The following is a 12,436-nucleotide window of genomic DNA, read 5'->3' on the forward strand; positions in this document are numbered from 1 at the left end:
TCATATGGTATATGTATGTCTAACTTTATAAGAATATACCTACCTAATTTTCAAAGTGGATGTGCTATTTTGCATTCTCATCATTGAAGTATTGAATTGGTATTGTTTTTCTTTTAGAAAGCTCTGCTAAAAGGTATGTATATATTGGTGTCTTAATTTGTATTTCCTAATGATGAAAAATGTTGAACATATTTTCATGTATTTATTTGCCTTCTATAAATCTTTTTTAAGTGAAGTGTCCTTCAAATATTTTGTCCATTTTTATACTTGGGTTATTTTCTTACTATGGAGTTTTGGGAGTTCTTTATGTGTTCTGGACTCAGATATATGATTTCCCCCAAATATGTGGCTGTCTTTTAAATTTCTTAACAATGTCTTTCAAATAATAGAAGTTCTTAGTTTTGATAGATTCTAATTGTATTTATTTATTTATTGAGACAGAGTCTTACTATGTCACCTTCTGTAGAGGGCTGTGGCGTCACAGCTCACAGCAACCTCAAACTCTTGGGCTTGAGCGATTTTCTTGCCTCAGCCTCTCAAGTACCTGGGACTACCTACAACTTGAATAGTTGTAGGTTTACATTTAGGTCTATGACCCATTTTGAGTTAACCTTTGTGATACAACATATGAACTGAAGGGTTTTTAATTCTTTTGCATATGAATATCCAATTGTAGTATCATGTGTTGAAAAGATTATCCTCTCTCCAGTGAACTGCCTTTGTACCTCTGTAGAAAATCAATTAATCATACATGTGTGATCACAAAGGGCCTATTTCTAGGGTTTTCATTCCATTCCATTGACATAAACCATTCCATTGACATACTGGTCCATCTTTTTGCTAATACCACACATTTTGATTACAGTAAGTCTTGAGCTCTGGTAGTATGCTTCTATTGCTTTTTCATATACATTTTAGAATCATTTTGTCAATATAGAAAATCCTACAGAGATTTATTTGATTGGAATCACTATAAGATTTTACCTTTTACTTTAAGATGTAAAGTCATTGCAGGTTTTTAAAGTGACATGATAGGACAAGTATTTTTTAAAAAGGATTTACTAAAAGACTATAGAAAAGGCAAAAAAAAAATAGAGATATGAAATCAAGTTGGGAGTCTATTAAAGATAGATAACAGATAGTGGTGGCTTAGATAAGGGTGGTAGTGATGGAGCTAGTGAGAAGCATTTCACTTTTACATATATTTTGAAAATCGAGCCAACAGGATTTTCTCATTAAATATGGATGTGAAAGAGAGATGTAAAGGATGATTCCAAGGTTTCTGGCTCAAAAGCTAGAAAGATTTTTCATTTATTAAGATAGGAAAGATCGCAAAAAGAGCAGGGTTAGGTGGGGTGGGTAAGATGGGTTCAGTTTTAGACACATTAAGCTTGTATGATGTATGTGTATTATACATCTAAGTGGAGATGGTGTGCCAGTAGTTAGATATTCAAATCAAAGAAAGGGAGGAACTAGAGAGATAAAATTGGGAGTCAAGCATTTAGATGATATTTAAAGTCACGATATTGGACGAGATCACCACAGGTGAATAATACCGTATAGGAACAGCTGATCTGACCCAACTCAGTAGCCATTCTCTGCTTCTGGCAACCAATCATGCACCTAGATTACTACAAATATAGCTGCATTCCTAGATAAAGTCAATAAGGCAAATGGCCCTATTTCCTAAATCAGAATTCAGACAGATTACTTCTAGCTGCTTCTGGATATAAGGAATAGTCTTTCAGCTGTGATTTGGAAACCATACACCTAGAATTTCTGGTCTGTTTTAACGGTTCATGAAGACAACAGTAGAATACTTCAAACTATATCTAAGGAATTGTGGATATATGGTCTTTATAATTATAATGAGATATTTATGCATTGGTACCTACATTATTGAATTGTAAGAATTCAGTAAGATAACTGAATGGCTATAAAGTGATCACTACTGAATTTAGCACATAATAGCTCAATACATAGTGGTGATGATGGTGATGATGACAGAAATGATTATCATTAGGGTCCAGTGTAGTGGTGTTATCTTTAAATGACAAAAGATAAGATTAAAAAATGCAAATTATAATAGGCAGGTTTACTTTAATAACCAATTTATGGTTCCACCGTCATTCATCCAATAGAGGGTAATAAGTATAATGAATACTGGATAGAACCTCTGGTTCTGCTTTTACCAGGTAAAACTAAGGTAAGAATTTAAACATAGGCTTTACATTTTTTAAAAATTTAACTTTTAATATATTTTTTTTAGAGATAGAGTCTTGCTATCTTACCCACACTGGCCTTGAACTCCTGGGCTCAAGAGATCTCCTGCCTCAGCCTCCCACCTCCAGAGTCTATAGGTATATACCATTGTACCAGGCTAAAAACAGACTCCTCAATCCAGCTATGATCTTACTTTCTTCATCTGTAAAACAGCGATGATATCTCTCTTACCATTTATGTAGGGTAGTTGTGAAGATCAAACCAGAAAACTAAAGGGAAAGCATTAAGGATTCTAATTCCATGTTCTTTTGTTCCTCCATTTAATGCCACATTATGTAACATTTTCTACAAGGAGGAACCAAGGCATAAAAGGAAATAATTTGGATAGATAGGCAAACTTTTATTTTCTAAAGGAACCATCAGCAAAAAGGATAGCCTTGTTTCCATTCTTTCCCATCCACAATTCTCCAAAATTTAGCCTTGTTAGCCACAGCTCTATTCTGTGTTCTAAACGTGTCCACGTACTATTTGACCTAAAAATCAAAGACCTTAGCTAAAACCTTATCTATTCATGAAAAACTCAGTGGCATAAAACAACATTCATGAAGGCTTTCTTAACCCTTTCCTATCCTATGTCAGATAATGATTTTCCTGTTCTGCTCCAATGTTGGAAGAGATCCAACATGATAATATGCAACCTGTAACAAGTAGCTGGAAGGTTTATTGTGATGGTAATGATCTTACAACTTTATGAAGTTCCCATACTCTGTCACATAACAGGGATTCACCCTTCCTCAAAGTACTCTGCCAAACAAACAAACAAACAAATAAAAACACTGAACTTGGGTATTTTCAGAAATGATATTATTGGCGAAATTGTGACCATAACAAATAAGTATGCAGTGGAAAAAATAAAGAAGGTGACTCCAATAACCAAATACTCAATGTAGCACTTGTGGAAGAATGTTTCGTCAGAAGAAATAAAGTCCTTCTTTTGTGTAATACTGGCTCTGAATTTGAAGATGCAATTAGTTGACTATTTTACCAAAGACTGGCTAGACCAAACCTCATCTTCAAGGATGTTTTCTCTCATCTCCATTTTTTCTAAATATTTTGGAAGAAGTTAACTGATGACTCCATACTGAACCTCAGAGTCAAAGCATCCTATGATAGACATACTCTTATCTGACAATGTGAATGTTACTTTTTTTGTATTATTATTATTATTTTTGCTCAATATTTCGTTGCAACAATCGTCTAATTTCTTTTCTGAATGTATTTATCTTGGTTCGTTCTTTACGAGGTTTTTGTTTCTAGTCCTTATCTTAAACATTGTTATTGTTATTAAATTTTAAGCCTTTTTAATTTTGTAAAGGCAAAAAGTAGAAACCAAATAACATATGTGTATAATAGAAAAAAATAAAAAAAATTAAATCCGAAAATAAGCAATGAGATAGAAGTAGCAATAAAAATTCTTCTAACAACAACAACAACAAATAAAATAAATAAAAGCCCTGGACCAGACAGATTCACAACTGAATTTACCAGCCTTACAAAGAGGAGATGATACCCATTCTGTAGAAATAATTCCACAATATCAAGAAGGATGGAATCCTCCACAACTCATTCTACAAAGCCAGCATAAGCACAATACCAAAACCAGAAGAGGACACGTATAAAAAGGAAAACTACAGACCAATATCCCTTAAGAATATACACGAATATACATGAATATACATGAGTATACATTATACACTAAATATTAGCAAACCAAATTCAATAGTACATCAAAAAAATAACCCACCATGACCAAGTGGGCTTCATGTCAGGGATGCAAGGATAGTTCAACACATATATGACTCAGCACATAAATGTAAGCAGAAACAAAGACCATATGATCATCTTAATATCTGTAGGAAAAGCATTCAAGAAAATTCAGTGCCTTTCATGATAAAAACCTTCAACAATTAGGCATAGGAGGAACATATCTCAAGATTATAAAAGTCATAAGTAACAAAGCCATAGCCCAACATCATACTGAATGGGGAAAAACTGAAAACATTCCCACTAAGAACAAGACAATGGTGCCCACTGTCACTTCTATTCAACACAGTGCTGCAGGTCCTGGCCAGAGCAATCAGGCAAGAGAAAGAGATAAAAGGTATCCAAATGAAGAAAAAGGAGGTCAAACTATTTTTGCTGATGATGTGATCTTATATCTAGAAAACTCCAATGATTCCACCAAGACACTCCTGGAATTGATAAATCCAGTAAAGTTTCATGTTAACGAAAATCAATGTACACAAAACAGTAGCATTCCTACATACCAGTAACAGTCAAGCTGAGAGTCAAATTAAAGACTCAATGCCACTCATAATAGCTACAAAGAACATAAAGTACCTAGGAATAGACTGAACCAGGGAGGTGAAAGATCTCTAAAAGGAGAAGTATGAAACACCGAGGAAAGAAATCACAGATGACACAAACTAATGGAAAACCACACCATGCTCATGGATGGGTGGAAGTGACATTGTTAAAATGTCTGCTCTACCCAAAGTGACTCAAGATTCAATCCAATCCCCATCAAAATACTAACATCATGGGCGGCGCCTGTGGCTCAAAAGGGTAGGGCCCCGGCCCCATATGCCGGAGGTGGCAGGTTCAAACCCAGCCCCGGCCAAAAACTGTCAAAAAAAAACATACTAACATCATATTTCAGAGACCTAGAAAAAGGTATTACTCTTTATTTGGAACCAGAAAAGAGCCCCAATGGCCAAAACAATCTTAAGCAGAAAGAACAAAACCGGAGGCATCCCATTACCAATCTTCAAACTATGCTAACAAGGCTATAGTAACCAAAGCAGCACAGAAACAGACATAGAGCAATAGAACATAACAGAGAACCCAGATATAAAACCATCCACACACAGCCAACTGATAATTTGACAAAGCAGACAACAATATATACTGAGAATATCAGTATATATTTTTTGAAATAGCCTAAAATGATAGTGATTAATCTTTTCATTATCTAAATTTTTGTAAAGCTCTGCATATATCACTATCATAGACACATACAAGGATATGTGGCCTTGCCCTGGAATAAAGTATAAGAAAGAACATGAGCTTTGTAGTCACAAAGACTTAGGTGAGAATCTCAGCTGTTTCCATTTCTCTCTCTGTGTGTGACTCCTCACTGAGCTTCAGTTTTCTTACCTGTAAGAAGAAATCTCCAGTGTTACAGTTTGTTTTAATGGTTAATGAGCAAGTGTATGCAAAACTGCCAGTAGGCAGAGTATTAGATAGACAGAAGATGTTCAACAAAGTATTATTTTCTATTTTCCCTTGAGAGTCCTCAGAGTGCAGAGACTAGGGTTTGTACGCATATGATAGGTATTCAATTAAGTGTTTTAACATAGATAAACTTTGATTTCCTAACAGTGAAATTTCATGTCTTCTAAGACCTGGCTTGGTTATTACTTCTTTCATTTGTTGTCTGATTACTGAACCTATAAAAAAGATTTTTCCTTTGGTCCTCAACTCCCTAAGTATTTTGGTTCTAACTTCTACATCATTAGAACATTTTTCCTTGATTTGCTGTTACTGTTACATGTCGTAGCTTCCCTCCAAGATGTAATCTCTTTTTGCAGGCAGAAAATGTTCTATTTTCCTTTGTTTCCCCTGCAGTGTACAGCACAGTTCTTGTTTAAAAAACATATATTAAATAAACAAAAGAGATGGAGACATCCTTTGACTGAAAATGGTGAATGAATTCTCCTTAACCCCAGTTAGGGCTCTCCAGACCTTTCTGTCACTTGTTAGATGGCTTCCTCTTTTTTATAAGTGAAACTTCCCATTATTATCTCACATCTAGAAAAAGTTTAAAGTTCTTTACTCTGGCGGTGCCCATAGGTCAGTGGGTAGGGTGCTGGCCACATACACCCAGGCTGGCAGGTTCGAACCCAGCCCCGGGCCAGCTAAACAACAATGATAACTACAACCAAAAAATAGTAGGGCACTGTGGTGGTTGCCTGTAGTACCAGCTGCTTAGGAGACTGAGGGAAGAGAATCGCTGAAGCCCAAGAGTTTGAGGTTGCTGTGAGCTGTGATGCCACGGTAGTCTACCGAGGGTGACATAGTAAGACTCCGTCTCAAAAAAAAAAAAAAACAAAAAACGTTCTTTACTCTGAAGCCATCCTAGGAAGTCATTTGACTCCCCTTCTCTTTGTTCCCATTGCACTTAGGCATACCTGTGTAATAACTTTCATGTATAGTATTAAAATTCAATTTTTATAAGACTATTAACCCATGGAGAGCAGGATATGTCTATATCACTATCCCCTAACACAGTGGTTCTCAACCTTCGTAATGCTGCAAACCTTTAATACAGTTCCTGTGGGTTGCGACCCATAGGTTGAGAACTGCTGCACAGATTATGGGTATGCAGTTAAGTATTCAAAAAATGTCTGCAAGATGAATGAATGAAAAATTCTCAATATTGGTATGGACAAGACACAAACTCCAGGGGGAAAAATATCAGCTAAGTTGGGTGGATTTCCCATATTTCGGGGCTCAATGCAAGATGTTGCAGAAGTAACCTGTAGTATCTTTTGGTGGGTAAAGTGAAGCCTGAGGAAGGGACAGGAAAGATATTCTTTTTATTCTTGGGTAGGACAATATCCAGGAAGGATGGGAAGTATTTATCAGGCAGACAAAAGGAAAAGGAACTGAAGATAAAGGAAATAGAAAGATAATCCTTTAGTGAAAGATTAAATTCTCTAAGAGTTCCATACAATAGATCAGGAATGATTAAGGAACAGTTAGGTCTTCCATACTAAAACAAGTCTGGGACAAGTAGAAAGAAATCAGTTGTCAGAAATAGCAACAGCTTCAGCATGAAGTACAGTGGAAATACAACTCAGCTTTTCTTAAAATTATGCCCTACCTCACGTTCTTCTTCTTGTTCTTTGCGAATCTGCTCCAAACGAAACTGTTCTGCCATCTCTCTCTCATGAGCTTCCCTCTGTTTATAAAATAGAAAGGGAGCAAGCACTCAATACTTAATGTATGTTTACCTAAAAAAACAAAACCAGTCAATAAATGAAGATGGAGCAAGTTACATTCACAGGGCTCCCTCCCAACAAGACTCAGAAGCACATACTATGGTAAAGGAAATGTTTTCTCCCAAACAGGAATGGAAATGAAGGCAAAAACAAAGCACAACTCTCTAAAAATGTTGGGTTCCTATTCTCTTTGATAGCCCTGGGTAATGCAGCACTTAGATCCTTCAGGACCTTTCTTCTGCCTTCCTTTTTGGCGTTTTCTGTTAATTCTCCTGTAATCAAGCTCTACTCACATCAGCCTCTATCCATCCTCCAGCACTTTCTAGACCTCTGATGCTAGCTTATATTACTGTCTCTTCCTTCCTGCTCCATTTTCTCTGTCCAGTTCACATATACCATTTCGTCTTTAAAAACTCCCCAGTATATTCCCACTTTCTGGCTTGCTAAACTTTAAAAAAAAATTTCCAACTGAAACTCCTGTTCACTGAACTCTCACAGAAGTCAGTACTTCCCTAACGACACTTAAACTTCTTGCCTTATATTATAGCTATCTGTGCTCTTGACTTCATCTACTATACCACACCGTTGAGTCTTCTTTTCAGGGAAGAACCTGTGGCTTTTTCCTTTTCCTCCCTTTCTTCAATGCCCAATATAGAAACAGGTGGTCAAGAAACATTAAACAAATCAGCGGTCTCAACCATGATTGCACATTAGAATCACGTAAAGGGTTTTTCAATTATTGCAAGCTTCTATCAAAGACCAATTAAAAAACAAATAAAATAGATATGAGGCTTATTCTTGTTTGAGTTTTTCATGATTGTAAACAAACTTTATTTTGCCAAAATGTGTCATACCTTAAGAACCATCCATAGAACTATATTCTTTCTGTTAATTGAATCTAACTAACTTTCTCCATTGCAAAGACAGTATCTTTAGGGCTCAAACTGATAAGGGTGCTGGCATTTTAATAACAAAAGATTATTCAGGTTTGAGTACTTTATCCCAGAAGTCATGTGGTCAAACCTACCTTTGCCCTGTCAGCCTCAAGTGAAAGGCGATAGGCCTCATCTTGCTCTCTTTTCACATTTTCTCTGGCTTCACGTTCATCCTTAAAAGAAAGACAAAGATTCAAATATATTTTACCATATTGTTTTTTTCTAAGAAAAAAACCCAATAATAATGCCTTTGTCTTACTCTTGTGTGAATGTATTATAAAACAAAGAAACATTTTAAATAAACAATATTCTGAACAATATGATACATAGTGAAAAAAAGAATGTTTGAATCCTAGCTCTACCACTTAAAAACTGAGACCTTGTGTAAGTATTTAACTTCCTTAGGTCTCAGTTTCCTCAATTATAAAATAGAAATAATATTTGCTTTATATGCTTATTGTGAGAATTAAATGCAATAATACCTAAACTGACTAACAAAGGATCTACTACTTAATTTCCACAAATGTTAGTTCTCTTTCTCCTTTCTACTGATTTTCCTCAGATAAACTTGGAGACTGTTAATATTGAAACTAAGGACGGGGAGGGAGTGTAAAAGACTAGGAAATAATGCCCTGGTTAATGTAGAAAGAGACTAAAAGCAAAATACCCTAGTTAAGTTCATTCCATACCACATCTCGAAAGCCTTAGTTGTCAAACCAGTATTTCCCCATTACATTCACACTCATGAAGTGTGAAAACATAAGTTATCTTTTATCTTTTTTTTTTTTTTTCTGAGACACTGGGATGATTAGCAGACTTGTGTTCAAGTCCTAGCCCTACCAGTAGCGAGCCACGTGCTCTTGAGTAAATAACGTCTCCTCTTTCAGTTATCTATTAAATTAAGGATTGAACTTCTAAGGATCTTATGCCTCTGTGGATAAGTCTATCTTTCCAAATTTAGATATTTCTTGAATGCAACCAATAAACTATGGGAGTATCTTAGCTTTCTATCTTTGAAATGGGGAAATGTTTAATATGTTTAAAAATTATATATATATATGTTAAATAGCCAGGCGTTGTGGCAGGCGCCTGTAGTCCCAGCTGCTCGGGAGGCTGAGGCAAGAGAATTGCGTAAGCCCAAGAGTTAGAGGTTGCTGTGAGCCGTGTGACGCCACGGCACTCTACTCGAGGGCGGTACAGTGAGACTCTGTCTCTACAAAAAAAATAAATAAATAAAAATAAAAATTATATATATATGTATATTTTTTTTGCTTTATTTTTTTGAGACAGGGTCTTCCTGTGGGATCTGGGCTAGCTGAAGAGCTATCATCACATCTCACTGCAACCTTATTCTCCTAGACTCAAGTGTTCCTCCTTCTTCAGCCTCCCAAGGTGCTGAGACTACAGACATGCATCCTCACCCTCAGCTAATTAAAATTTTAATTTGACCTTACTTTCCTGACCTTGCCCCTTCAAATTCATTTAGGTTTCTCTCATAACATTCTTTACTTTCCCTTTAAAGCACTTATCACAATTATAATTTATTAGTTATTGTATAGTTATTTATTTAATATAGGATTGCCTCATGATACTCTAAGCTTCACAAAGGCAGAGAACTTGTCCATATTATATAACTCTGTATTCCACACACTGCCTAGACTTTGAGAGGTGTCTAATAAGCATATGTTGAATAAATGAATAACTTTTCCAGGCATAAAATATTTATTGCCTATGGAAAAAATTAAGGAGGAGAAAGATATAGTTCATCCATAAAGCAGCCCCTTCAGGGTCAATGAACTGCCTGGGTGAGAAGGAATGACCTGTTGTGACATTATACACACATAACAAAAGGACCTTCTAAAAGCTATCATAGTTGGAAGCCCTTTGAGCATAAAATAGTTTATAATAAAAGCGTTTTAAGTAAATAGCTCTGTTTTAAAAACCAACTGTAGCAGATATTAAAGGCCATTAAATACAAGGATCTCTGCCATAGAATCAGAATGTGGCACCTGTTGTGTACCCTTTCCTCAGTCCACAGCCTTCCCTGACCATCCTGACAGATGGGGTGGCTCATGCATGTGACCCAGGATGAATTTTCCTAAATTCATTGTGGTCACACCTTGTATGTTTGGTAGTTGCTTGTGAATGGCAATCATTTCTTCCTGGCTGTTCAGTAAATACTGTACTTACCTCCCTAACTGTCCAACTCACAGTCATTTCCAGTTTGGGGAATTAGAGAAAACTGCTTAGGTATTTTCACTGTATTTTTCTATATCCTTAGACTTTTGGAAAATCCCAGGCATTGTGGTTAACATTTTGTGTATAAACTTGTTCTTACAACTTGTAGATGTGTCTTTTGGCACATCTCCTATGTCTTACAAAAGCTGTCTTGTGTAGATTCTCTTTTCTCAATCTGAAAGGACACATCAAAATAACTAGAAATTTCTAAACATTGAATGAGGAAGGTGAATAGCTAGATGATCAGATTCAGAAGCAGGTCTTGGGGCCCAGTGTGGTGGCTCATACCTCTAGTCCTAGCACTCTGAGAGGTCAAGGCTGATGGACTGCTTGAATTCAGGAGTTCAAAACCAGCCTTAGCAAGAGTGAGACCTGGTCTCTATTAAAAATAGAAAAATTAGCTGGGCATTGTGATGGGCACTTTTTGTCCTAGTTACTTGAGAGGCTGACACAAGAAGATATCTTGAGCCCAAGAGTTTGAGGTTGCTATGAGCTATGATGCCATGGCACTCAACCCCAGGGTGATAAAGTGAGACTCTGTCTTAAAAAAGACAAACAAAGCAAAAACAAAAAACAAAACAAAACAAACAAACAAACAAACAAAAAAATCCACTCCTTGTAACCAGACATGGTGCCTCATGCCTGTAATCTTGGCACTTTGGGAGGCTGAAGCAGGAGGATTAATTGAGATCAGGAGTTCGAGAACAGCCTGAATAAGAAGAAAACCCCATTTCTAGAAAAAATTAGAAATATTAATTAGGTACCTGTAGTCCCAGCTACTTGGGGTAGGGGTGGGACTACAAGGAGGATCGCGTAAGCCCAGGAGTTTGAGGCTGCAGTGAGCTATGATGAGGCTACTGCGCTGTAGCCCAGGTGACAGAGCACAACTCTGTCACAAAACAAAACAAAAAAACCCTCACTCCTTGTCATATCCAAGTAAGAAGCTGGATTGCTCAGAAGTAAGTGATAGCCTCACTAGGAGCCTTTCACTTGTAGCACTCCTCTCACTGCTTGGTACTACACTCATTGATTTGTCTCACTGCTCCCTACCTGAGCTATATGCTCTCAGAGGGAAAAGATTCTCTATAGAAAAAATTTCCTATAGCATCCAGGGTACTACATGCCAAATATCCAATATTTGTTGTATGAATGAATGAAATTATCAGTGCTCAACAGTTATATATCAGAATTCCTAGAGCCTCTAAGTATTCTTTAGACTACTAATTTTTATTTAAATATATTTCCTATCCTGAATATCAGTTGCTAAGAAGTGCTGACATTAAATTCAAATCTAGTCATTCTTACCCTAAAGCCTATGTTTTTTCCTCCACTGTGGTAGACTAGATGGCTCAGTATACTCCTATATCTCTGAGGTAATAGTCATTGAATCAGATTTCACTGTAACCCACTAATGTTCATTAAAAATAATGAAAACATTTTAAGAGATGTCAAATGTTAAGTCCTAAAGAACTTAACAAAAAATGGAATTAGATGAAATTTATTACCCTTCAACAGTATTGCATTAGTTAATTTTCAAAAGACTAATATAAAACTGCGAATCATCAAATTGAAGTAAGCTGTGGCAGTTAGGATTTTTTCAAATACTTGCTTACCAAATGCATACACACATAGGACATTTGTTTGTTTTTTTTGAATGCCCAGGTAAGAATGCATACTTCGCTCTTTACTTTAATAATTATGACCCTGCTATCTATCCCTAAAGAGGTATGAATTAAGATAACCTGAAATTCTCTTAATATCAACATTAAGAAATAGTAGATAAAATACAACAAAAATATTAAAAAATGTAACTGAGCATGTCAGGAAGAAACAATGAGAAGTTTCTGGCAACCAGAAATAAAGAGCAAATTGAAAAGTCAATAAAGAACCTGATAAGGTAGGTCATCCACCTTGGTAACCCAATAGCCCGCCTGTGACTAGAAACCTTATACTGGACTCAGTCAATTTAGGGAGTTG

At 36.2% G+C, this 12,436-nt stretch overlaps 1 protein-coding gene across 3 annotated transcripts in view; it reads right to left on the bottom strand.

The window, feature by feature from the left end:
* FAF1 (Fas associated factor 1) overlaps positions 1 to 12,436 on the bottom strand; it is a 498,736-nt gene that overhangs the window by 40,886 nt on the left and 445,414 nt on the right. For all 3 annotated transcript variants that reach the window (XM_053575767.1, XM_053575768.1, XM_053575766.1), the window contains 2 exons: positions 8,314 to 8,394; positions 7,169 to 7,246 (listed from right to left, as the gene is read on the bottom strand). In XM_053575767.1, coding sequence (XP_053431742.1) covers positions 7,169 to 7,246; positions 8,314 to 8,394 — 159 coding nt within the window. The remainder of the gene's footprint in view (positions 1 to 7,168; positions 7,247 to 8,313; positions 8,395 to 12,436) is intronic.

The sequence above is a fragment of the Nycticebus coucang genome, chromosome 22 (genome assembly GCF_027406575.1).
Source record: "Nycticebus coucang isolate mNycCou1 chromosome 22, mNycCou1.pri, whole genome shotgun sequence".
Taxonomy (NCBI): domain Eukaryota; kingdom Metazoa; phylum Chordata; class Mammalia; order Primates; family Lorisidae; genus Nycticebus; species Nycticebus coucang.